The sequence below is a fragment of the Eucyclogobius newberryi genome, unplaced genomic scaffold, assembly GCF_026437365.1.
Source record: "Eucyclogobius newberryi isolate DKJ021-1_F unplaced genomic scaffold, fEucNew1.0.hap1 SCAF_109, whole genome shotgun sequence".
NCBI lineage: Eukaryota > Metazoa > Chordata > Actinopteri > Gobiiformes > Gobiidae > Eucyclogobius > Eucyclogobius newberryi.
In genome coordinates this window covers 252974-279331 of record NW_027315734.1, presented here as the reverse complement: position 1 = coordinate 279331, position 26358 = coordinate 252974, and the positions used below count along the sequence as shown (strand labels likewise).

General features: G+C 44.3%; 1 protein-coding gene across 1 annotated transcript; it reads right to left on the bottom strand.

Moving 5' to 3' along the window:
• On the bottom strand, nucleotides 1-26267 carry cd8a (CD8a molecule). Its single transcript, XM_072432254.1, has 6 exons — nucleotides 26209-26267; nucleotides 17812-18135; nucleotides 4688-4777; nucleotides 4249-4353; nucleotides 403-442; nucleotides 1-69 (listed from the first exon to the last, which is right to left on the bottom strand). Exons 1-6 carry the CDS (start codon nucleotides 26255-26257, stop codon nucleotides 18-20), a joined length of 660 nt encoding a protein of 219 aa, XP_072288355.1. The 5' UTR covers nucleotides 26258-26267; the 3' UTR covers nucleotides 1-17.
• Nucleotides 26268-26358: the final 91 nt, after the last annotated feature.

Below are 26358 nucleotides of genomic sequence, written 5' to 3'. Positions count from 1 at the left end.
TTCCTTTTGACTGAAAACTAAAAGTGTGTGTTTGTCTTGAAGTGTTTGTCCGGAGCCGCCGCCCGAGGCCTGAAACACAAAGAACACGTTTGAAGGGAAATTCTTCTTGTGGAAACGTTTAAAGATCAGAAGTGTTTGATCGGGTGTAATTCCTCCTTCGTCCAGCAGGTGGGCGGGGCTTGCACAGGAGCCCACAGACTCTAAGATCAGAGACAACTGAAGCTTTCTATGATTCTTTGAGATGTTTCAGCAATGTTACAGAATAAAAGTGCACTTCAGACTGAAGTGTAAAGCCCCCTGCTGGTCTCCATGGCGACAGAGAAGTTTAATGCCGTACGGCGGAACATTCCGGGCACTGGTTTAATAAAGTATTTAAATAATACAATTTAAATAAACACTTACTTTCTCCTGTAATGATGAGGACATCTGCGAGTGCGAACGCCTGTAACACAGAGGAGCAGAGGATGACCGAGGAGCAGAGGATGACAGAGGAGCAGAGGATCACAGAGGAGCAGAGGATCACAGAGGATGACAGAGGAGCAGAGGATGACCGAGGAGCAGAGGATCACAGAGGAGCAGAGGATCACAGCGGAGCAGAGGATCACAGAGGATGACAGAGGAGCAGAGGATGACCGAGGAGCAGAGGATGACAGAGGAGCAGAGGATCACAGAGGAGCAGAGGATCACAGAGGATGACAGAGGAGCAGAGGATGACCGAGGAGCAGAGGATCACAGAGGAGCAGAGGATCACAGCGGAGCAGAGGATCACAGAGGATGACAGAGGAGCAGAGGATGACCGAGGAGCAGAGGATCACAGAGGAGCAGAGGATCACAGCGGAGCAGAGGATCACAGAGGATGACAGAGGAGCAGAGGATGACCGAGGAGCAGAGGATCACAGAGGATGACCAAGGATCAGAGGATGACCGAGGAGCAGAGGATGACCGAGGAGCAGAGGATGACAGAGGAGCAGAGGATCACAGAGGAGCAGAGGATGACAGAGGATGACAGAGGAGCAGAGGATGACCGAGGAGCAGAGGATCACAGAGGATGACCAAGGATCAGAGGATGACCGAGGAGCAGAGGATGACCGAGGAGCAGAGGATCACAGAGGATGACAGAGGAGCAGAGGATGACCAAGGATCAGAGGATCACCGAGGAGCAGAGGATGACCGAGGAGCAGAGGATCACAGAGGATGAGAGAGGAGCAGAGGATGACCAAGGATCAGAGGATCACCGAGGAGCAGAGGATGACCGAGGAGCAGAGGATCACAGAGGAGCAGAGGATCACAGAGGATGACAGAGGAGCAGAGGATGACCAAGGATCAGAGGATCACCAAGGAGCAGAGGATGACCGAGGAGCAGAGGATGACAGAGGAGCAGAGGATCACAGAGGAGCAGAGGATCACAGAGGAGTAGAGGATCACAGAGGATGACAGAGGAGGAGAGGATGACCAAGGATCAGAGGATCACCGAGGAGCAGAGGATGACCGAGGAGCAGAGGATCACAGAGGAGCAGAGGATCACAGAGGATGACAGAGGAGCAGAGGATGACCAAGGATCAGAGGATCACCAAGGAGCAGAGGATGACCGAGGAGCAGAGGATCACAGAGGAGCAGAGGATCACAGAGGAGCAGAGGATCACAGAGGATGACCAAGGATCAGAGGATGACCGAGGAGCAGAGGATGACCGAGGAGCAGAGGATGACAGAGGAGCAGAGGATCACAGAGGAGCAGAGGATCACAGAGGATGACAGAGGAGCAGAGGATGACCGAGGAGCAGAGGATCACAGAGGATGACCAAGGATCAGAGGATGACCGAGGAGCAGAGGATGACCGAGGAGCAGAGGATCACAGAGGATGACAGAGGAGCAGAGGATGACCAAGGATCAGAGGATCACCGAGGAGCAGAGGATGACCGAGGAGCAGAGGATGACCAAGGAGCTGAGAATGACCGAGGAGCAGAGGATGGCCAAGGAGCAGAGGATCACAGAGGATGAGAGAGGAGCAGAGGATGACCAAGGATCAGAGGATCACCGAGGAGCAGAGGATGACCGAGGAGCAGAGGATCACAGAGGAGCAGAGGATCACAGAGGATGACAGAGGAGCAGAGGATGACCAAGGATCAGAGGATCACCAAGGAGCAGAGGATGACCGAGGAGCAGAGGATGACAGAGGAGCAGAGGATCACAGAGGAGCAGAGGATCACAGAGGAGCAGAGGATCACAGAGGATGACAGAGGAGGAGAGGATGACCAAGGATCAGAGGATCACCGAGGAGCAGAGGATGACCGAGGAGCAGAGGATGACCAAGGAGCTGAGGATGACCGAGGAGCAGAGAATGACCAAGGAGCAGAGGATCACAGAGGATGACAGAGGAGCAGAGGATGACCGAGGATCAGTGGATACCGAGGAGCAGATGACCGATGAGCAGAGGATGACCAAGGAGCAGAGGATCACAGAGGATGACAGAGGAGCAGAGGATGACCGAGGAGCAGAGGATCACAGAGGAACAGAGGATGACCGAGGAGCAGAGGATGACCGAGGATCAGAGGATCACAGAGGAACAGAGGATGACCGAGGATCAAAGGATGACTGAGGAGCAGATGGTAACAGAGGAGCAGAGGATGACCGCGGAGCAGAGGATGACCGAGGAGCAGATGGTAACAGAGGAGCAGAGGATGACCGCGGAGCAGAGGATGACCGAGGAGCAGAGGATGACCGAGGAGCAGAGGATCACAGAGGAGCAGAGGATGACCGAGGAGCAGAGGACCACAGAGGATATCAGAGGAGCAGAGGATGACAGAGGAGCAGAGGATCGCAGAGGAGTAGAGGATCATAGAGGATGACAAAGGAGCAGAGGATGACCGAGGAGCAGAGAATCACAGAGGATATCAGAGGAGCAGAGGATCACAGAGGAGCAGAGGATCACAGAGGAGCAGAGGATCACAGAGGAGCAGCGGATGACAGAGGATCACAGAGGATGACAGAGGATCAGAGGATCACAGAGGATCAGAGGATGACAGAGGATCAGAGGATGACAGAGGAGCGGAAAATCACTAAATCAAAAACTAATACAATATTAATATATTCGCAAAATGTATTCACAGCAGTAGTAGTAGTAGTAGTAGTAGTAGTAGTAGTAGTAGTAGTAGTAGTAGTAGTAGTAGTAGTAGTAGTAGTAGTAGTAACTAGTAGTAGTAGTAGTAGCAGTAACTAGTAGTAGTAGTAGTAGTAGTAGTAGTAGTAGTAACTAGTAGTAGTAGTAGTAGTTGTAGTAACTAGTAGTAGTAGTAGTAGTAACTAGTAGTAGTAGTAGTAGTAGTAGTAATAGTAGTAGTAACTAATAGTAGTAGTAACTAGTAGTAACTAGTAGTAGTAGCAGTAGTAGTAGTAGTAACTAGTAGTAGTAGTAGTAGTAGTAGTAGTAGTAGTAATAGTAGTAGTAACTAATAGTAGTAGTAACTAGTAGTAACTAGTAGTAGTAGCAGTAGTAGTAGTAGTAACTAGTAGTAGTAGTAGTAGTAGTAGTAGTAGTAACTAGTAGTAGTAGTAGTAGCAGTAACTAGTAGTAGTAGTAGTAGTAGTAGTAGTAGTAGTAACTAGTAGTAGTAGTAGTAGTTGTAGTAGTAGTAACTAGTAGTAGTAGTAGTAGCAGTAACTAGTAGTAGTAGTAGTAGTAGTAGTAGTAGTAGTAACTAGTAGTAGTAGTAGTAGTTGTAGTAACTAGTAGTAGTAGTAGTAGTAGTAGTAGTAACTAGTAGTAGTAGTAGTAGTAGTAGTAATAGTAGTAGTAACTAATAGTAGTAGTAACTAGTAGTAACTAGTAGTAGTAGCAGTAGTAGTAGTAGTAACTAGTAGTAGTAGTAGTAGTAGTAGTAGTAGTAGTAATAGTAGTAGTAACTAATAGTAGTAGTAACTAGTAGTAACTAGTAGTAGTAGCAGTAGTAGTAGTAGTAACTAGTAGTAGTAGTAGTAGTAGTAGTAGTAGTAGTAGTACTAGTAACTAGTAGTAGTAGTAGTAGTTGTAGTAACTAGTAGTAGTAGTAGTAGTAACTAGTAGTAGTAGTAGTAGTAGTAGTAGTAGTAGTAGTAGTAGTAGTAGTAATAGTAGTAGTAACTAATAGTAGTAGTAACTAGTAGTAACTAGTAGTAGTAGCAGTAGTAGTAGTAGTAACTAGTAGTAGTAGTAGTAGTAGTAGTAGTAGTAGTAGTAGTAGTAGTAGTAGTAGTAGTAGTAGTAGTACTCACTGTTGCAGTAGAGGACAGTACACAGTAGTATCAGCAGTAATAACCCACATCCTCCAGCGAGAGGCGCCAGAATCAGGACAGAGCAGTGAGTCGGGGCCACAGCAGCTGAGAAGTACAAGTACTTTTACCACAGTACATTTGCCACAGTACTTTTACTGCAGGACTTTAACAGCAGTACTTTTACAACAGTACTTTTACTGCAGGACTTTTACTTCAGTACTTTTACTAGTGGACTACAGTACTTTTACTACAGTACTTTTACAACAGTACTTTTACTGCAGTACTTTTACAACAGTACTTTTACAACAGTACTTTTACTGCAGTACTTTTACAACAGTATTTCTACAGTAATACTACAGTTGTACTTCAGTAGTACTACAGCAGTTGTGCAGTAGTACTACAGTAGTATTCAGTAGTACTTCAGTAGGAGTACATGTACCTGGTGTGGGGCAGGAGCAGGGTTCGGGGGTCAAAGGTCTTGTTGTGGGTGTGGTCTTCTTAGTGGAGGTAGTGCCTCCTGCTGGTGGTTCTGAGAAACACATGTTAGGATTGTACTTCTTGACCAGTAAATATAATATAATATAATATGATATAATATGATAAGATATTATACTATATTATACTATATTATAATAAATCATATCATATTATATTAAATCATATTATATTATATTAAATCATATTATATTATATTAAATCATATTATATTATATTATATTAAATCATATTATATTATATTAAATCATATTATATTATATTAAATCATATTATATTATATTAAATCATATTATATTATATTAAATCATATTATATTATATTATATTAAATCATATTATATTATATTAAATCATATTATATTATATTAAATCATATTATATTATATTATACTATATTATACTATATTATATTATATTAAATCATATTATATTATATTAAATCATATTTTATTATATTAAATCATATTATATTATATTATATTAAATCATATTATATTATATTAAATCATATTATATTATATTAAATCATATTATATTATATTAAATCATATTATATTATATTATATTAACACCAGGAACATGTCATGATCCAAATATTTGAAACAGAATTGTAGAAATTAAACGTTTACCATTTTAAAAACACAAAGGTCTTTTTCAAAATCAAAATACTTCAAGCTCCATGAAGTGCTCAGAAACAAAGAAGCTCATGAGTCAGGGTCAGAGGTCAGAGGTCAGAGGTCTAACCCAAAGTTTATGCCATCATTAGATCTAGAATGAGACTTTGGAGTTTCATCTCAGCTTCTGCCTCATAATCTGCAGGAGACCAAACCACTGCTCCTAGTCTGACTTCTGGAGTAGTCTGAGTATGTAAACATCAGAGTAATCTGACTTCTGGAGTATGTAAACATCAGAGTAATCTGACTTCTGGAGTAGTCTGAGTATGTAAACATCTGAGTAATCTGACTTCTGGAGTAGTCTGAGTATGTAAACATCAGAGTAATCTGACTTCTGGAGTAGTCTGAGTATGTAAACATCAGAGTAATCTGACTTCTGGAGTAGTCTGAGTATGTAAACATCAGAGTAATCTGACTTCTGGAGTAGTCTGAGTATGTAAACATCAGAGTAATCTGACTTCTGGAGTAGTCTGAGTATGTAAACATCAGAGTAATCTGACTTCTGGAGTAGTCTGAGTATGTAAACATCAGAGTAATCTGACTTCTGGAGTAATCTGAGTATGTAAACATCAGAGTAATCTGACTTCTGGAGTAGTCTGAGTATGTAAACATCAGAGTAATCTGACTTCTGGAGTAGTCTGAGTATGTAAACATCAGAGTAATCTGACTTCTGGAGTAGTCTGAGTATGTAAACATCAGAGTAATCTGACTTCTGGAGTAATCTGAGTATGTAAACATCAGAGTAATCTGACTTCTGGAGTAGTCTGAGTATGTAAACATCAGAGTAATCTGACTTCTGGAGTAGTCTGAGTATGTAAACATCAGAGTAATCTGACTTCTGGAGTAGTCTGAGTATGTAAACATCAGAGTAATCTGACTTCTGGAGTAGTCTGAGTATGTAAACATCTGAGTAATCTGACTTCTGGAGTAGTCTGAGTGTGTAAACATCAGAGTAATCTGACTTCTGGAGTATGTAAACATCAGAGTAATCTGACTTCTGGAGTAGTCTGAGTATGTAAACATCTGAGTAATCTGACTTCTGGAGTAGTCTGAGTATGTAAACATCAGAGTAATCTGACTTCTGGAGTAGTCTGAGTATGTAAACATCAGAGTAATCTGACTTCTGGAGTAATCTGAGTATGTAAACATCAGAGTAATCTGACTTCTGGAGTAGTCTGAGTGTGTAAACATCAGAGTAATCTGACTTCTGGAGTATGTAAACATCAGAGTAATCTGACTTCTGGAGTAGTCTGAGTATGTAAACATCTGAGTAATCTGACTTCTGGAGTAGTCTGAGTATGTAAACATCAGAGTAATCTGACTTCTGGAGTAGTCTGAGTATGTAAACATCAGAGTAATCTGACTTCTGGAGTAATCTGAGTATGTAAACATCAGAGTAATCTGACTTCTGGAGTAGTCTGAGTATGTAAACATCAGAGTAATCTGACTTCTGGAGTAGTCTGAGTATGTAAACATCAGAGTAATCTGACTTCTGGAGTAGTCTGAGTATGTAAACATCAGAGTAATCTGACTTCTGGAGTAATCTGAGTATGTAAACATCAGAGTAATCTGACTTCTGGAGTAGTCTGAGTATGTAAACATCAGAGTAATCTGACTTCTGGAGTAGTCTGAGTATGTAAACATCAGAGTAATCTGACTTCTGGAGTAGTCTGAGTATGTAAACATCAGAGTAATCTGACTTCTGGAGTAGTCTGAGTATGTAAACATCTGAGTAATCTGACTTCTGGAGTAGTCTGAGTGTGTAAACATCAGAGTAATCTGACTTCTGGAGTATGTAAACATCAGAGTAATCTGACTTCTGGAGTAGTCTGAGTATGTAAACATCTGAGTAATCTGACTTCTGGAGTAGTCTGAGTATGTAAACATCAGAGTAATCTGACTTCTGGAGTAGTCTGAGTATGTAAACATCAGAGTAATCTGACTTCTGGAGTAATCTGAGTATGTAAACATCAGAGTAATCTGACTTCTGGAGTAGTCTGAGTGTGTAAACATCAGAGTAATCTGACTTCTGGAGTATGTAAACATCAGAGTAATCTGACTTCTGGAGTAGTCTGAGTATGTAAACATCTGAGTAATCTGACTTCTGGAGTAGTCTGAGTATGTAAACATCAGAGTAATCTGACTTCTGGAGTAGTCTGAGTATGTAAACATCAGAGTAATCTGACTTCTGGAGTAGTCTGAGTATGTAAACATCTGAGTAATCTGACTTCTGGAGTAGTCTGAGTATGTAAACATCAGAGTAATCTCACTTCTGGAGTAATCTGAGTATGTAAACATCAGAGTAATCTCACTTCTGGAGTAGTCTGAGTATGTAAACATTAGAGTAATCTGACTTCTGGAGTATGTAAACATCAGAGTAATCTGACTTCTGGAGTAGTCTGAGTGTGTAAACATCAGAGTAATCTGACTTCTGGAGTATGTGAACATCAGAGTAATCTGACTTCTGGAGTAGTCTGAATATGTAAACATCTGAGTAATCTGACTTCTAGAGTAGTCTGAGTATGTAAACATCAGAGTAATCTGACTTCTGGAGTAGTCTGAGTATGTAAACATCTGAGTAATTTGACTTCTGGAGTAGTCTGAGTATGTAAACATCAGAGTAATCTAATTTCTGGAGTAGTCTGAGTATGTAAACATCAGAGTAATCTGACTTCTGGAGTATGTAAACATCAGAGTAATCTGACTTCTGGAGTAGTCTGAGTATGTAAACATCTGAGTAATTTGACTTCTGGAGTAGTCTGAGTATGTAAACATCAGAGTAATCTAATTTCTGGAGTAGTCTGAGTATGTAAACATCAGAGTAATCTGACTTCTGGAGTATGTAAACATCAGAGTAATCTGACTTCTGGAGTAGTCTGAGTATGTAAACATCAGAGTAATCTGACTTCTGGAGTATGTAAACATCAGAGTAATCTGATTTCTGGAGTATGTAAACATCAGAGTAATCTGACTTCTGGAGTAGTCTGAATATATAAACATCTGAGTAATCTGACTTCTAGAGTAGTCTGAGTATGTAAACATCAGAGTAATCTGACTTCTGGAGTAATCTGAGTATGTAAACATCAGAGTAATCTGACTTCTGGAGTAGTCTGAGTATGTAAACATCAGAGTAATCTAACTTCTGGAGTAGTCTGAGTGTGTAAACATCAGAGTAATCTGACTTCTGGAGTATGTAAACATCAGAGTAATCTGACTTCTGGAGTAGTCTGAGTATGTAAACATCAGAGTAATCTGACTTCTGGAGTAGTCTGAGTGTGTAAACATCAGAGTAATCTGACTTCTGGAGTATGTTAACATCAGAGTAATCTGACTTCTGGAGTAGTCTGAGTGTGTAAACATCAGAGTAATCTAACTTCTGGAGTAGTCTGAGTATGTAAACATCAGAGTAATCTGACTTCTGGAGTAGTCTGAGTATGTAAACATCAGAGTAATCTGACTTCTGGAGTAGTCTGAGTGTGTAAACATCAGAGTAATCTGACTTCTGGAGTATGTAAACATCAGAGTAATCTGACTGCTGGAGTAGTCTGAGTATGTAAACATCAGAGTAATCTGACTTCTGGAGTAGTCTGAGTATGTAAACATCAGAGTAATCTGACTTCTGGAGTAGTCTGAGTGTGTAAACATCAGAGTAATCTGACTTCTGGAGTATGTAAACATCAGAGTAATCTGACTTCTGGAGTAGTCTGAGTATGTAAACATCAGAGTAATCTGACTTCTGGAGTAGTCTGAGTGTGTAAACATCAGAGTAATCTGACTTCTGGAGTATGTAAACATCAGAGTAATCTGACTGCTGGAGTAGTCTGAGTATGTAAACATCAGAGTAATCTGACTTCTGGAGTAGTCTGAGTATGTAAACATCAGAGTAATCTGACTTCTGGAGTAGTCTGAGTGTGTAAACATCAGAGTAATCTGACTTCTGGAGTATGTAAACATCAGAGTAATCTGACTTCTGGAGTAGTCTGAGTATGTAAACATCAGAGTAATCTGACTTCTGGAGTAGTCTGAGTGTGTAAACATCAGAGTAATCTGACTTCTGGAGTAGTCTGAGTATGTAAACATCAGAGTAATCTGACTTCTGGAGTAGTCTGAGTGTGTAAACATCAGAGTAATCTAACTTCTGGAGTAGTCTGAGTATGTAAACATCAGAGTAATCTGACTTCTGGAGTAGTCTGAGTGTGTAAACATCAGAGTAATCTGACTTCTGGAGTATGTAAACATCAGAGTAATCTGACTGCTGGAGTAGTCTGAGTATGTAAACATCAGAGTAATCTGACTTCTGGAGTAGTCTGAGTGTGTAAACATCAGAGTAATCTGACTTCTGGAGTATGTAAACATCAGAGTAATCTGACTTCTGGAGTAGTCTGAGTATGTAAACACCGGCTCCGCGCTCCCGCCGCCCCGGAGGTCTGTACCTGGGCGAAGGTGTGGCCCCAGCCCGCCACAGGAGCAGACACGGAGAGCGGGGCACCGGCTCCACCCGGAGAAAAGCAGCCCCATACAACCAAGGTACAGCCCCGTTTCTCTGCTTTCCCCGCTCCACAGACGGGGGCGATCTGGTCACAAAACTGGACTCAAATGCGTCTTGATTGGGCTAGAGCAGGCATGTCTAAACTAGGGCCCGGGGGCCAAATGCGGCCCTCAGACCAATTTTTGTTGGCCCTCCAGCTTCCTGCTATGTCAACATAAAGTAATGCTTTTTACTGTGAAATTGGGAAAATTCAGGCATATTGATGTTATACCAACTTAATATTAATGTTCTAGGTCTGATTAAAAGTGGAGGCTCATCGCAATTACGTCAAATGCAAATGCACTTTGTCATTCAACAAATTCGACATTGTCAAGTTGTTTGTGGTCCTCTGCCCCGTTTAAGTTTCAAAATGCGGCCCTTGGTTAAAAAAGTTTGGACACCCCTGGGCTAGAGCAACGCCGGCGTCTGGTATATGGACTGCCGCTTCTGTCCCAACGTCTTTGTTTTGTTAGTTGTTTCCATTGTTTTGTTTTGTTCCCGCGTCTCTGTGTTGTCTTCTGTCTACATCCCTGTTCCTTCACTTCATCGGACATTACTGCACCGTCCATCACTCATCTCCTCCCTCACTCCTGGACTATCTACTGCCCTAGCCGCCAGCTAACAGCTAACAGCTGGATTAACACCTGCTGAGGTCCGTCATGGTATCGCGGGGCCTCCCTGCCGTGCAGACAAGGTCTGGGGCAACCAACGCCACTCACTCCACCAGCTTCAACACCCGGTCCACTGCTGCTTTTTCACAACTCTCTGCCCACCAGCTTCTAGTTAACCAGCTTCTAGCCACTGCCAACATTCTAACTGGATTACTCTCATCTGCTGCTACGTTCCATCTCCTCCTCGGACTATCACTCCCGCGCCTCCAGGCCACCGCTCCACCAACTTCTCGCCTACTCACCTACACCGCTGCTGACCTTCACCTCCTCAACCATAACCACCGTCTCCCAGCTGCTGCGGCCTCTGCAGCCAGCTGGGATCCTTCGCCGGCCCCGCTACATCCACCGGGGCTCTGGTCTCTCCCATAACCAACACTCCAACGACGGCTCACCTATCCCCTCACTCTGGACTAGTTTTCGCCCCCCCGTCACCCCCACCTGCCGCACTGCCAACCTCAGCAACCTCCGCCCCCCCACCCCTGCGCCCCCATCCATCTCCGCACCCCCATCCATCTCCGCGCCCCCATCCATCTCCGCGCCCCCATCCATCTCAGCCCCCCCACCCCTGCGCCCCCATCCATCTCTGCGCCCCCATCCATCTCAGCCCCCCCACCCCTGCGCCCCCATCCATCTCCGCGCCCCTCTCTGTTATATCTGAACTGCTACTGGACAATAACATTGATCTGCTTCTCCTGTGAAACATGGCAACAGCCCCTGGACTTCTACGCTCTTAACCAAGCCACTCCCTCCAACTACACTTACACTGCCAAACCCCGCCTCTCCGGGCGTGGGGGAGGTCTTGCTGTTATTCATAAAAAATCTACATCCATCACTGAACTGAACCTCAACCTTCCATCCATCTCATCATTTGAATACCTCGCCTTCTCCCTCCCCAACTCTATCACCGCTATCCTGATCTATCGTCCCCCAAAGCCCCACCCCTCTTTCCTCACTGAATTGTCTGAACTCCTCACCATCGCATCCTCTCTCTCTGCCCGCCTCCTACTCACCGGTGACTTCAGCATCCACATCGACCACCCCAACGCTGCACTGACGTCCCACTTCCTCTCTCTCCTGGACTGCTTCCATCTCACCCAACATATTGACTTCCCCACCCATACCAAAGGCCACACTCTGGACTTAGTCTGTTCCTCTCTCCTACCCATATCTAAGCCCCACCCCCTCCCCTTCCCACTCTCTGATCATCTCTGCATCCTTTTCTCTGCCCCCCTACCCTCGCCCCACAACCCCAAAAAACGCACCATCACCTACCGCAATATCAAGTCAGTCAACCCCCTCACGCTCTCCCAGCTCATATCCTCTGCTTTCCCCCCTGACTCCCCCCCCTCTTCCCCCGACGACTATGCTGTCATGCTCAACACCACCCTCTCTGACTCCCTTGACTCCCTAGCCCCCTGGAAAACCTCCTCCGTCTCATACATCAACCCCGCCCCCTGGTACACCCCTGAACTCCGCACCATGAAGCAGACTGGCCGCCAACTCGAACGACTCCTCAAAAGAACCCGCCTCACCGTCCACGCCGAAGCTTTCAAATTACACATCTCCTCCTACCGTGACGCTCTCCAAGCCGCCAAATCTGCCCACCTCTCCACCCTCATCCACAGCTCCCACCGGAGCCCTCGCACCCTGTTCTCCACCTCTCCACCCTCATCCACAGCTCCCACCGGAGCCCTCGCACCCTGTTCTCCACCTCTCCACCCTCATCAGCAGCTCCCACCGGAGCCCTCGCACCCTGTTCTCCACCGTCAACAAGCTGCTCCAGCCACCGGACATCACTCCACCCTCCTCCCCTGACCTCTGCAACTCTTTCCTCCTTGCCTTCAATGACAAAATTTCCAAAATCAACAGCTCCATGACTGCCGTCTTCATTAACTCCATCACCACCCCCACCCCTGCCCCCCCCCTCTCCCTGACCACCCACCCTTCCCTCCCCTCACCACCTTCTCCTCTGTTAACTCCTCTCATATCATAGACCTCATCACCGCTTCCAAAACCACCACCTGCTCTCTCGACCCCCTCCCAACGACTCTAACCAAGGCCTGCCTCCCTGCTCTCATCCCCCATCTCACCACCCTCTTCAACCAGTCTTTATCCCTCGGCCATGTTCCTTCCATCTACAAACTGGCCTCCATCACCCCCATCCTCAAAAAACCCACCCTAGACTCCGCCAACCTCTCCAACTACCGCCCCATCTCCAACCTGCCGTTCCTCTCAAAAACGCTGGAACGCATCGTCGCCGCCCAACTTCACACCCACCTCCAGTCAAACAACCTCTATGAACCCCTCCAATCTGGCTTCTGCCCACTTCACAGCACTGAAACAGCCCTGGTCAAAGTACTCAACGATCTCCTCACCTCTGCAGACTCCGGGGCCCTCAACGATCTCCTCACCTCTGCAGACTCCGGGGCCCTCAACATCCTGTTACTACTGGACCTCAGCGCAGCCTTTGACACTATAAACCATTCCATCCTCCTACAAAGGCTGTGCCAACTGGGTGTTGAGGGCTCTGCACTTGACTGGCTCACATCCTCCTCACCAACAGGCAAGAGTTCATTTCCCTCTCCGGTCACTCATCCACCCTCTCCCTAGTAACGCAGGGGGTCCCCCAGGGCTCAGTCCTCGGCCCCCTCCTCTTCATCTGCTACATCTTCCCCCTTGGTCACATCCTCCGCCAACTCAACCTGGACTTTCACTGCTACGCTGACGACACCCAGATATACCTCACCACCAAATCCACCCACACCCTCCCCTCAGCCACACCCACACCCTCCCCTCACCCACACCCACACCCACACCCTCCCCTCAGCCACATCCAAACCTGCATCTCTACAATAAAATCATGGCTCACTCTCAACTTCCTCAAACTGAACAGTGACAAAACAGAGCTCCTCCTCATTGGCACCAAATCCACTCTCAATAAAACTGGTCCCTTTTCACTCAGCATCGACACCTCGACCATCACCCCCTCTACCCTGGTACGCAATCTCGGTGTCATCATGGACTCCACCCTCTCCTTCACTCCCCATGTCAGCCACATCGTCAAGACCTCATACTTCCACCTCCTCCCGCCTCGACTACTGCACCTCCCTCCTCACTGGCACCTCCTCCCATTCCCTCCATAGACTCCAAATGGTCCAAAACTCCGCTGCCCGCCTCCTCACCCACACCCGCCTCCTCACCCACACCCGCCTCCTCACCCACACCCGCCTCCTCACCCACACCCGCCTCACCCACACCCTCCTCCTCACCCACACCCGCCTCCTCACCCACACCCTCCTCACCCACACCCGCCTCCTCACCCACACCCTCCTCACCCACACCCGCCTCCTCACCCACACCCGCCTCACCCACACCCTCCTCCTCACCCACACCCGCCTCCTCACCCACACCCTCCTCACCCACACCCGCCTCCTCACCCACACCCGCCTCACCCACACCCTCCTCCTCACCCACACCCGCCTCCTCACCCACACCCGCCTCCTCACCCACACCCGCCTCCTCACCCACACCCTCCTCACCCACACCCGCCTCCTCACCCACACCCTCCTCCTCACCCACACCCGCCTCCTCACCCACACCCGCCTCCTCACCCACACCCGCCTCCTCACCCACACCCGCCTCCTCACCCACACCCGCCTCCTCACCCACACCCGCCTCACCCACACCCTCCTCCTCACCCACACCCGCCTCCTCACCCACACCCTCCTCACCCACACCCGCCTCCTCACCCACACCCTCCTCACCCACACCCGCCTCCTCACCCACACCCGCCTCACCCACACCCTCCTCCTCACCCACACCCGCCTCCTCACCCACACCCTCCTCACCCACACCCGCCTCCTCACCCACACCCGCCTCACCCACACCCTCCTCCTCACCCACACCCGCCTCCTCACCCACACCCGCCTCCTCACCCACACCCGCCTCCTCACCCACACCCTCCTCACCCACACCCGCCTCCTCACCCACACCCGCCTCACCCACACCCTCCTCCTCACCCACACCCGCCTCCTCACCCACACCCTCCTCACCCACACCCGCCTCCTCACCCACACCCTCCTCCTCACCCACACCCGCCTCCTCACCCACACCCGCCTCCTCACCCACACCCGCCTCCTCACCCACACCCGCCTCCTCACCCACACCCTCCTCACCCACACCCGCCTCCTCACCCACACCCACCTCCTCACCCACACCCGCCTCCTCACCCACACCCGCCTCCTCACCCACACCCTCCTCACCCACACCCGCCTCCTCACCCACACCCTCCTCCTCACCCACACCCGCCTCCTCACCCACACCCTCCTCCTCACCCACACCCGCCTCCTCACCCACACCCTCCTCACCCACACCCGCCTCCTCACCCACACCCGCCTCCTCACCCACACCTTCCTCACCCACACCCGCCTCCTCACCCACACCCTCCTCACCCACACCCGCCTCCTCACCCACACCCGCCTCCTCACCCACACCCGCCTCCTCACCCACACCCTCCTCACCCACACCCGCCTCCTCACCCACACCCTCCTCCTCACCCACACCCTCCTCCTCACCCACACCCTCCTCCTCACCCACACCCGCCTCCTCACCCACACCCGCCTCCTCACCCACACCCTCCTCCTCACCCACACCCGCCTCCTCACCCACACCCTCCTCACCCACACCCGCCTCCTCACCCACACCCTCCTCCTCACCCACACCCGCCTCCTCACCCACACCCTCCTCACCCATACCCGCCTCCTCACCCACACCCTCCTCACCCACACCCGCCTCCTCACCCACACCCTCCTCACCCACACCCGCCTCCTCACCCACACCCTCCTCACCCACACCCTCCTCACCCACACCCGCCTCCTCACCCACACCCTCCTCACCCACACCCGCCTCCTCACCCACACCCTCCTCACCCACACCCGCCTCCTCACCCACACCCTCCTCACCCACACCCGCCTCCTCACCCACACCCTCCTCACCCACACCCGCCTCCTCACCCACACCCGCCTCCTCACCCACACCCTCCTCACCCACACCCGCCTCCTCACCCACACCCTCCTCACCCACACCCGCCTCCTCACCCACACCCTCCTCACCCACACCCGCCTCCTCACCCACACCCGCCTCCTCACCCACACCCGCCTCCTCACCCACACCCGCCTCCTCACCCACACCCTCCTCACCCACACCCGCCTCCTCACCCACACCCGGTCCCGTGATCACATCACTCCCGTTCTCCGCTCTCTTCACTGGCTCCCCATCAAGCAGCGCATAAACTTTAAAATACTCCTCCTCACCTTCAAAGCTCTTCACCACCTTGCCCCCCCCTACCTGTCTGACCTCCTCATCCCCCACCTTGCCCCCCCCTACCTGTCTGACCTCCTCATCCCCCACCGCCCCACCCGAGCTCTCCGATCCTCCTCCTCTCTCACCCTGACTGCACCAACATCCCGACTCAAAACTTTTGGCGACAGAGCATTCTCCCGAACAGCACCCCGACTCTGGAACTCCCTCCCCCCCCGTCCCACTCTCCCTCACTCACAACATTCAAATCCCGCCTAAAAACATGACCTCTTCACCCAAGCTTATGACCTCCCCTACCCCTAGCCTCCTCTACCCCATTGCCTACTCTTCTACCCCCTGTTACATCCCCATCTTTCTCTCTCTACTTCTTCTGTCTCGTTCATTTTATCTGTATATTAATGTGTTCTGTACGTGTTGTCCCCCCTGTCTGTAAATACACCCCCCCCTTTTTTATTATGTTCAGCGTCTTTGGGTCTTTGAAAAGCGCTATATAAATAAAAGTTATTGTTATTATTATTATTATTAATAAACATCAGAGTAATCTGACTTGTGGAGTAGTCTGAGTATGTCAATGTTCACACTGAGGTTCAGACGTGGAAAGTGATTGACAAACTCATGAAAGAGAAGAACGTTAAAGAATCACTTCTCCTCATTCTGACCTGCTGTAGTCTGAACCTCTGAACCTCTGAACCTCTGAACCTCTGAACCTCTGAACCTCTGAACCTCTGAACCTCTGAACCTCTGAACCTCTGACCTCTGAAGCTCTGAAGCTCTGACCTCTGAAGCTCTGACCTCTGAAGCTCTGACCTCTGAACCTCTGACCCCTGGAGCTCTGAAGCTCTGACCTCTGAAGCCCTGACCTCTGAAGCTCTGACCTCTGAACCTCTGACCTCTGACCTCTGAAGCTCTGAAGCTCTGACCTCTGAAGCCCTGACCTCTGAAGCTCTGACCTCTGAACCTCTGACCTCTGACCTCTGAAGCTCTGAAGCTCTGACCTCTGAAGCTCTGACCTCTGAAGCTCTGACCTCTGAACCTCTGACCCCTGGAGCTCTGAAGCTCTGACCTCTGAAGCCCTGACCTCTGAAGCTCTGACCTCTGAACCTCTGACCTCTGAAGCTCTGAAGCTCTGACCTCTGAAGCTCTGACCTCTGAAGCTCTGACCTCTGAAGCTCTGACCTCTGAACCTCTGAACCTCTGACCCCTGGAGCTCTGAAGCACTGACCTCTGAAGCTCCAAAGCTCTGAAGCTGTGACCTCTGACCTCTCAAGCGCTGACCTCTGAAGCTCTGACCTCTGACCTCTAAAGCTCTGAAGCTCTGACCTCTGACATCTAAAGCTCTGAAGCTCTGACCTCTGAAGCTCTGACCACTGACCTCTGAAGCTCTGACCTCTGAACCTCTGACCCCTGGAGCTCTGAAGCTCTGACCTCTGAAGCTCTGACCACTGACCTCTGAAGCTCTGACCTCTAAAGCTCTGACCTCTGAAGCTCTGACATCTGAAGCTCTGACCACTGACCTCTGAAGCTCTGACCTCTGAACCTCTGACCCCTGGAGCTCTGAAGCTCTGAAGCTCTGACCTCTGAAGCTCTGACCACTGACCTCTGAAGCTCTGACCTCTGAAGCTCTGACCACTGACCTCTGAAGCTCTGACCTCTGAAGCTCTGACCTCTGAAGCTCTGACCTCTGAAGCTCTGACCACTGACCTCTGAAGCTCTGACCTCTGAAGCTCTGACCTCTGAAGCACTGACCGCTGAAGCGCTGACCTCTGAAGCACTGACCTCTGAAGCTCCAAAGCTCTGAAGCTCTGACCTCTGACCTCTGAAGCTCTGACCTCTAAAGCTCTGAAGCTCTGACCTCTGAAGCGTTGACCTCTGACCTGTGTGCAGGCGAGTGACCGGTCCAAACTTCATCTCCTTGTTCATGGACAAACAGCTGTAAGTTCCGGCGTCGGAGCTGCTGAAGGCCTTGAGGACCAGGACGTGGGACGAGATCTTGGAGGTGTCGAACAAGGACTTAAAGCCGTCTCCCTCTTTCTTCACCGCCGGGTTCATGGAGGTGATGGAGGCGATGTGGTGCATTCCGGACGCGTCCAGGACCCTGAACCAGACCACAGAAGGACCCGAGTCTGTGACCCGACACGAGATCTCCACCCGCTGACCCTCTCGGACCTGCCTGACCTCAGGAGGCGCTGCTGAGGCTCCTGCAACACAAACATGGGAAGTGTTTAAAGAGAACGAGCAGAACATGCCGGAGTGTGGGAGGAGCCTCACAGCAGGGGGAGGGGCCTGCACCTTCTCCCTGAGTCCAGCAGGTGGCGCACGTGACCACCACTAACCAAAGACACAAGACTGGACTGTTTTTATGTGATTTCAAATATGTAACATTTGAATTTTGTCAAAACTAAAAATCACCAAATAGAAAATATGAAAAGAACAAACTTCTAAATTGAGTCTGAGGAGATCCAAGTGTTTCTCCTCAAACATCAAACATCACCAAAAACATGTCAAAGGGAAAAATAAAATGATTTTAGTTTGTGCAGATTTTATGATCATCTTTTAGTTTGTGATTTTGTAAAATAAATATGCACAAAATCACCACTTTAGGTCTCACAGAGCGCATGTGGTTAGCATTAGCATTAGCATTAGCATTAGCATTAGCATTAGCTTTCTTCACAAAAACTTTGACATGAATTAAGTCTGAAACATATTTCATCAAATGTTCATTTTTTACTGTTGTGATTTTCAACGTTACAAAAACAAATGAAATTGAGTTTAATGGTTCTTGATTAAAGTGTCGTTTATAAAAAGTGACACTGGTTTTTGCCGATGGCCAAAAAAACACAGATATTTTTTTACAATATTAATAAGCAGATGCATCAAAAACATAAATGTATCAAATGTATAAAGTTGAAATCCTCTCGTTAAACTTCATCACCTGAAACTGAAAACGTGACAAAAGTCTGAACATTATGATATAATTATATCTTTTAAAGAATAATCCTAGAACACAAGACGGAGTCAAAATATAATAAGACGTTTGTATTTCCAAAGATGTTATTTCACTCTGACATGTTTATGTTCTTCTGACAGAAGCAGCAGATTGAAAGTGTCAGAGAAGAACTGAAATCATCTTACATACAACATACATGTGTAACACATACAACACACATGTGTAACACATATAACACACATGTGTAACACATATAACACACATGTGTAACACATATAACACACATGTGTAACACATACAACATACATGTGTAAGACATACAACATACATGTGTAACACATACAACACACATGTGTAACACATACAACACACATGTGTAACACATACAACATACATGTGTAAGACATACAACATACATGTGTAACACATACAACACACATGTGTAACACATACAACATACATGTGTAACACATACAACACACATGTGTAAGACATACAACATACATGTGTAACACATACAACACACATGTGTAACACATACAACACACATGTGTAACACATACAACATACATGTGTAAGACATACAACATACATGTGTAACACATACAACACACATGTGTAACACATACAACACACATGTGTAACACATATAACACACATGTGTAACACATATAACACACATGTGTAACACATACAACATACATGTGTAAGACATACAACATACATGTGTAACACATATAACACACATGTGTAACACATACAACACACATGTGTAACACATACAACATACATGTGTAACACATATAACACACATGTGTAACACATATAACATACATGTGTAACACATACAACACACATGTGTAACACATACAACATACATGTGTAACACATACAACATACATGTGTAACACATACAACACACATGTGTAACACATACAACATACATGTGTAACACATATAACACACATGTGTAACACATATAACACACATGTGTAACACATACAACACACATGTGTAACACATACAACATACATGTGTAACACATATAACACACATGTGTAACACATACAACACACATGTGTAACACATATAACATACATGTGTAACACTTACAACATACATGTGTAAGACATACAACATACATGTGTAACACATACAACATACATGTGTAAGACATATAACACACATGTGTAACACATACAACATACATGTGTAACACATATAACATACATGTGTAACACATACAACATACATGTGTAAGACATACAACAAACATGTGTAACACATACAACATACATGTGTAAGACATACAACATACATGTGTAACACATATAACATACATGTGTAACACATATAACATACATGTGTAACACATACAACATACATGTGTAAGACATACAACAAACATGTGTAACACATACAACATACATGTGTAAGACATACAACATACATGTGTAACACATACAACATACATGTGTAAGACATACAACATACATGTGTAACACATATAACATACATGTGTAACACATACAACATACATGTGTAAGACATACAACAAACATGTGTAACACATACAACATACATGTGTAAGACATACAACATACATGTGTAACACATACAACATACATGTGTAACACATACAACATACATGTGTAAGACATATAACATACATGTGTAACACATACAACATACATGTGTAACACATACAACATACATGTGTAACACATACAACATACATGTGTAACACATACAACATACATGTGTAACACATACAACATACATGTGTAACACATATAACATACATGTGTAACACATACAACATACATGTGTAACACATAAAGAAATTTGTGTAAAAAGTAGGAAATACATGTAAAAAGTACTAACGAGGTTCGCGTAAAAAGTACTAAAGAAGTACGTGTAAAAAGTACTAAAGAAGTACGTGGAAAAAAGTACTAAAGAAGTACGTGTAAAATGTACTAAAGAAGTACGTGTAAAAAGTACTAAAAAAGTATATGTAAAAAGTACTAAAAAAGTACGTGAAAAAGTACCAAAGAAGTACGTGTAAAAAGTACTAAAGAAGTATGTGTAAAAAGGACTAAAGAAGTACGTGTAAAAAGTACTAAAGAAGTACGTGTAAAAAGTACTAAAGAAGTACGTGTAAAATGTACTAAAAAAGTATGTGTAAAAAGTACTAAAGAAGTACGTGTAAAAAGTACTAAAGAAGTACGTGTAAAAAGTACTAAAGAAGTACGTGTAAAATGTACTCAAGAAGTATGTGTAAAAAGTTCTAAAGAAGTACGTGTAAAAAGTACTAAAGAAGTACGTGAAAAAGTACAAAAGAAGTGTGTGTAAAAATTACAAAAGAAGTACGTGTAAAATGTACTGAAGAAGTACGTGTAAAAAGTACTAAAGAAGAATGTGTAAAGAGTACTAAAGAAGTACGTGTAAAAAGTACTAAAGAAGTACGTGTAAAAAGTACTAAAGAAGTACGTGTAAAAAGGACTAAAGAAGTATGTGTAAAAAGTACTAAAGAAGTACGTGTAAAAAGGACTAAAGAAGTACGTGTAAAAAGTACTAAAGAAGTACGTGTAAAATGTACTAAAGAAGTACATGTAAAAAGTACTAAAGAAGTACGTGTAAAATGTACTAAAGAAGTACGTGTAAAATGTACTAAAGAAGTACGTGTAAAAAGTACTAAAGAAGTACGTGTAAAAAGTACTAAAGAAGTACGTGTAAAAAGTACTAAAGAAGTACGTGTAAAATGTACTAAAGAAGTACGTGTAAAATGTACTAAAGAAGTACATGTAAAAAGTACTAAAAACTCTTCATCATGGTGAGAAATAATATGTTCTGGACCTGAGCGAGGTCTTGCTCCTCCGCAGAGCTGACTCGTGAGGCTCGGGCCTGATGCAGACGACATGCATTTGACCCGAGGATGCAGTACATTTACTTTATGTACTTTGTCTAATATCACTCCCACAAATGTATTTTAAATAAATACATAAATACATAAATTTCACAAAACACGGACAAAATGTGTGATTCATTTCAGCAAAAATTTTAAATTCAATGGAAAGAAATTAAGCTTTTCTCCTGTTTTTTCCTCTTTGAATCGTGCTCGACAAATAAACTTTATTTTTATATTCTCCTCATATTTTCCAAAAATCATATATTTAGTTTTTCCCAATTTGACGATGATTTATTTTACAATTTTTATTAGAACGGTCGTTTAAATTGAAGTAACGAAATCAGCAAACAAGACAAAGTCCATCATTAGGCCTGCGCCCCGCCGGCCCGCGTCCCCCGAGGGCCCTCGGGGGCCGCTGGCCCTCGGGGGCCGCGGGCCCGCGCGCCTTGGGCTCTGCACTTTTGACTCGATAAAGATGGCGGCCTCATTGTGTGTTGAATTAAAAAAGAACTAAACAGACGGCGACACATTGGACTAATCCACTCACACAAATGTATTATTTGTGTAAATATATTGTTGTCTGTTATTAAAGACCCTTAAAGCATCATTATTACATTCAAGACACAAAAGTCCAGAAATACTCTGACCTTTTGATCAGTTTGAAGAGTAAATCTGGATCTAAAACATAAATCAACCAAATAATTCATATTTCTGTGCAAACCATTTTTCAATAATTGTTTTTTGAAATTGAGCGCGTATCGAGATGAAGTATATGAAGTATATGAAGTATATGAAGAATATGAAGAATATGAAGAATATGAAGAATATGAAGTATATGAAGAATATGAAGTATATGAAGTATATGAAGTTATGAAGTATATGAAGTATATGAAGTATATGAAGAATATGAAGAATATGAAGAATATGAAGAATATGAAGTATATGAAGTATATGAAGTATATGAAGAATATGAAGTATATGAAGTATATGAAGTATATGAAGAATATGAAGAATATGAAGAATATGAAGAATATGAAGAATATGAAGTTATGAAGTATATGAAGTTATGAAGTATATGAAGTATATGAAGTATATGAAGAATATGAAGAATATGAAGAATATGAAGTATATGAAGTATATGAAGTATATGAAGAATATGAAGAATATGAAGTATATGAAGTATATGAAGAATATGAAGAATATGAAGTATATGAAGAATATGAAGTATATGAAGTATATGAAGTTATGAAGAATATGAAGAATATGAAGTATATGAAGTATATGAAGAATATGAAGTATATGAAGTATATGAAGTATATGAAGAATATGAAGTATATGAAGTATATGAAGTTATGAAGTATATGAAGTTATGAAGTATATGAAGTATATGAAGAATATGAAGTTATGAAGTATATGAAGTATATGAAGTATATGAAGAATATGAAGAATATGAAGTATATGAAGAATATGAAGAATATGAAGTATATGAAGAATATGAAGTATATGAAGTATATGAAGAATATGAAGAATATGAAGTATATGAAGTATATGAAGTATATGAAGAATATGAAGAATATGAAGTATATGAAGTATATGAAGTATATGAAGTATATGAAGAATATGAAGTATATGAAGTATATGAAGTATATGAAGAATATGAAGTATATGAAGTATATGAAGTTATGAAGTATATGAAGTATATGAAGTATATGAAGTATATGTTGGTCTACATTTGAAATAAGGCCATTATCTTTGCACTTTTGGTGTTAAATGGAGCGTCTTCTGAACCTCGTCGTGTGAGTTTGAAGCTCTTTGTCTGAGACAAATGAACTAAATCCTCCCGGAGCCAAACCAAATATCGGCCGTCCATTTCTCTGGAGACACAAACGAGACGTAACGCTCGACGACGCCGGCGAAAACGTCCAAACTTTCACCTGAAACAATCAAACTTCTGCCATGGAATCATGTCCATGTCCCACAGAGACATGTCCATGTCCCACAGAGACCTGCTGTGTCCCACAGAGACATGTCCATGTCCCACAGAGACATGTCCATGTCCCACAGAGACCTGCTGTGTCCCACAGAGACATGTCCATGTCCCACAGAGACATGTCCATGTCCCACAGAGACATGTCCATGTCCCACAGAGACATGTCCATGTCCCACAGAGACCTGCTGTGTCCCACAGAGACATGTCCATGTCCCACAGAGACCTGCTGTGTCCCACAGAGACATGTCCATGTCCCACAGAGACCTGCTGTGTCCATTTTTAATGTGCCAAATATGTGACATTTTAGTGGTTTTGACACAGAAAATGACGAGAAGCATTTGTTTCTTAGGTTTGAGCGTTTGTGTTTCATAATTTCCGTCTCTTTTACTCGTGTCAGAACATTTAACGCTCATAATTATAAAGTTGTTCTAATCACAGATGTTTGAGCGACGCGTGCAGCACAAAACACAAGAAATCACAAAAGAACAAGAAAACTGTTCAATCTCTCAAAACCAAGGAAAAGAAATAAGAAAATGTATTCAATAATAATTCACAAAACACGATAAGAAGTGAAAAGAGTCTGAATAAAAGTGATTAAATAAAAAAAGCAGTTTTAGTCTATTTCAAGTGTTGTTTCTTTTCAGAAAACAGAGTTAACGATATTTAAAAAAGGAATAAATCATTTGGTTTGAGTCATTTTAAACGTTTGTTGCATCAGTTTGTTTGAAAATGTCAACCGTTTTTAGATTTCGAAATATGTTCCAGCGACGCTAAAATCCAACTTTACAAAACTCCATTGGAACGGAAAAAATCATTCCTGGTTATTTTTTTAAATCATTCACAGTTTGTTTTTTGCCCATGAAATAAAAAGAATCAAAGTCTAAAACTACAAAACAAATTAAGTTTGAAATAATATTTACTTGAATTTACAGAAATGTATATTTTCTAAAACGCTGCAAAAAACAAAAAGCTCAAATAATTTTACATTTAAATTAAATCTACATCTGAAGTTACAAACACCAAGAGCATGAGACGTTTGTGATGTATTTGTGTATTTGTATATTTCTGTGTTTGTATATTTGTGTATTTGTGTAATTGTGTAATTGTGTAATTGTGTAATTGTGTAATTGTATATTTGTATATTTGTGTGTTTGTATATTTGTGTAATTGTGTATTTGTATATTTCTGTGTTTGTATATTTGTGTAATTGTGTAATTGTGTAATTGTGTATTTGTATATTTGTATATTTGTATATTTCTGTGTTTGTATATTTGTGTATTTGTGTAATTGTGTAATTGTGTATTTGTATATTTGTATATTTGTATATTTCTGTGTTTGTATATTTGTGTATTTGTATTTGTATATATTCGTATATATTTTTGTCTTTTGTGTGAAATGTGCGGCACAAATAAACTCGCTTTGTCTTTTTATTTTTACTCAAATGTGAAACTGTTTCATTCGTCTCGACTTTTACTTCATAAATAAAATTACACACATTATATATTATTATTAATGACATTTGATCTTCTGTTTTTCCACCTTTTACATTTGTGTTGGATCAATCTGTTTAGTCCCGGTTTAGTCCCGGTTTAGTCCTGGTTTAGTCCTGGTTTAGTCCTGGTTTAGTCCCGGTTTAGTCCTGGTTTAGTCCTGGTTTAGTCCCGGTTTAGTCCTGGTTTAGTCCTGGTTTAGTCCTAGTTTAGACCTGGTTTAGTCCTAGTTTAGACCTGGTTTAGTCCTGGTTTAGTCCTGGTTTAGTCCTGGTTTAGTCCTGGTTTAGACCTGGTTTAGTCCTAGTTTAGACCTGGTTTAGTCCTGGTTTAGTCCTGGTTTAGTCCTGGTTTAGTCCTGGTTTAGTCCTGGTTTAGTCCCAGTTTAGACCCGGTTTAGTCCTGGTTTAGACCTGGTTTAGTCCTGGTTTAGTCCCAGTTTAGACCTGGTTTAGACCCGGTTTAGTCCTGGTTTAGACCTGGTTTAGTCCTGGTTTAGACCTGGTTTAGTCCTGGTTTAGTCCCAGTTTAGACCCGGTTTAGACCCGGTTTAGTCCTGGTTTAGACCTGGTTTAGTCCTGGTTTAGTCCCAGTTTAGACCCGGTTTAGACCCGGTTTAGTCCTGGTTTAGACCTGGTTTAGTCCTGGTTTAGACCTGGTTTAGTCCTGGTTTAGTCCCAGTTTAGACCCGGTTTAGACCCGGTTTAGTCCTGGTTTAGACCTGGTTTAGTCCTGGTTTAGTCCTGGTTTAGTCCTGGTTTAGTCCCAGTTTAGACCCGGTTTAGACCCGGTTTAGTCCTGGTTTAGACCTGGTTTAGACCTGGTTTAGTCCTGGTTTAGTCCCAGTTTAGACCCGGTTTAGTCCTGGTTTAGTCCTGGTTTAGACCCGGTTTAGACCCAGTTTAGACCCGGTTTAGACCCAGTTTAGTTTCTTACCTTGGTGAATCAGAAAAAATCCCAAAACAAAGACAATTTCTCGCTCCATTTTGTCTCGTTTCTTTTCGTTTGAGAAATAAAAGTTTGATGAAGTTTGATCCAGAGGCAGAAGAAGCCCCGCCTCCTGCAGCCGCCTCGGCCAATCAGAGC

Bases quoted from the DNA above. Each gene is read 5' to 3' on its own strand.
- cd8a (XM_072432254.1), bottom strand. From the start codon at position 26,257: ATGGAGCGAGAAATTGTCTTTGTTTTGGGATTTTTTCTGATTCACCAA. The intron at 18,136-26,208 runs GTAAGAAACTAA...TTTGTGTTGCAG, and splicing joins ATTTTTTCTGATTCACCAAG to GAGCCTCAGCAGCGCCTCCT. The intron at 4,354-4,687 runs GTACATGTACTC...TGTACTTCTCAG, and splicing joins CTGCTCCTGCCCCACACCAG to CTGCTGTGGCCCCGACTCAC.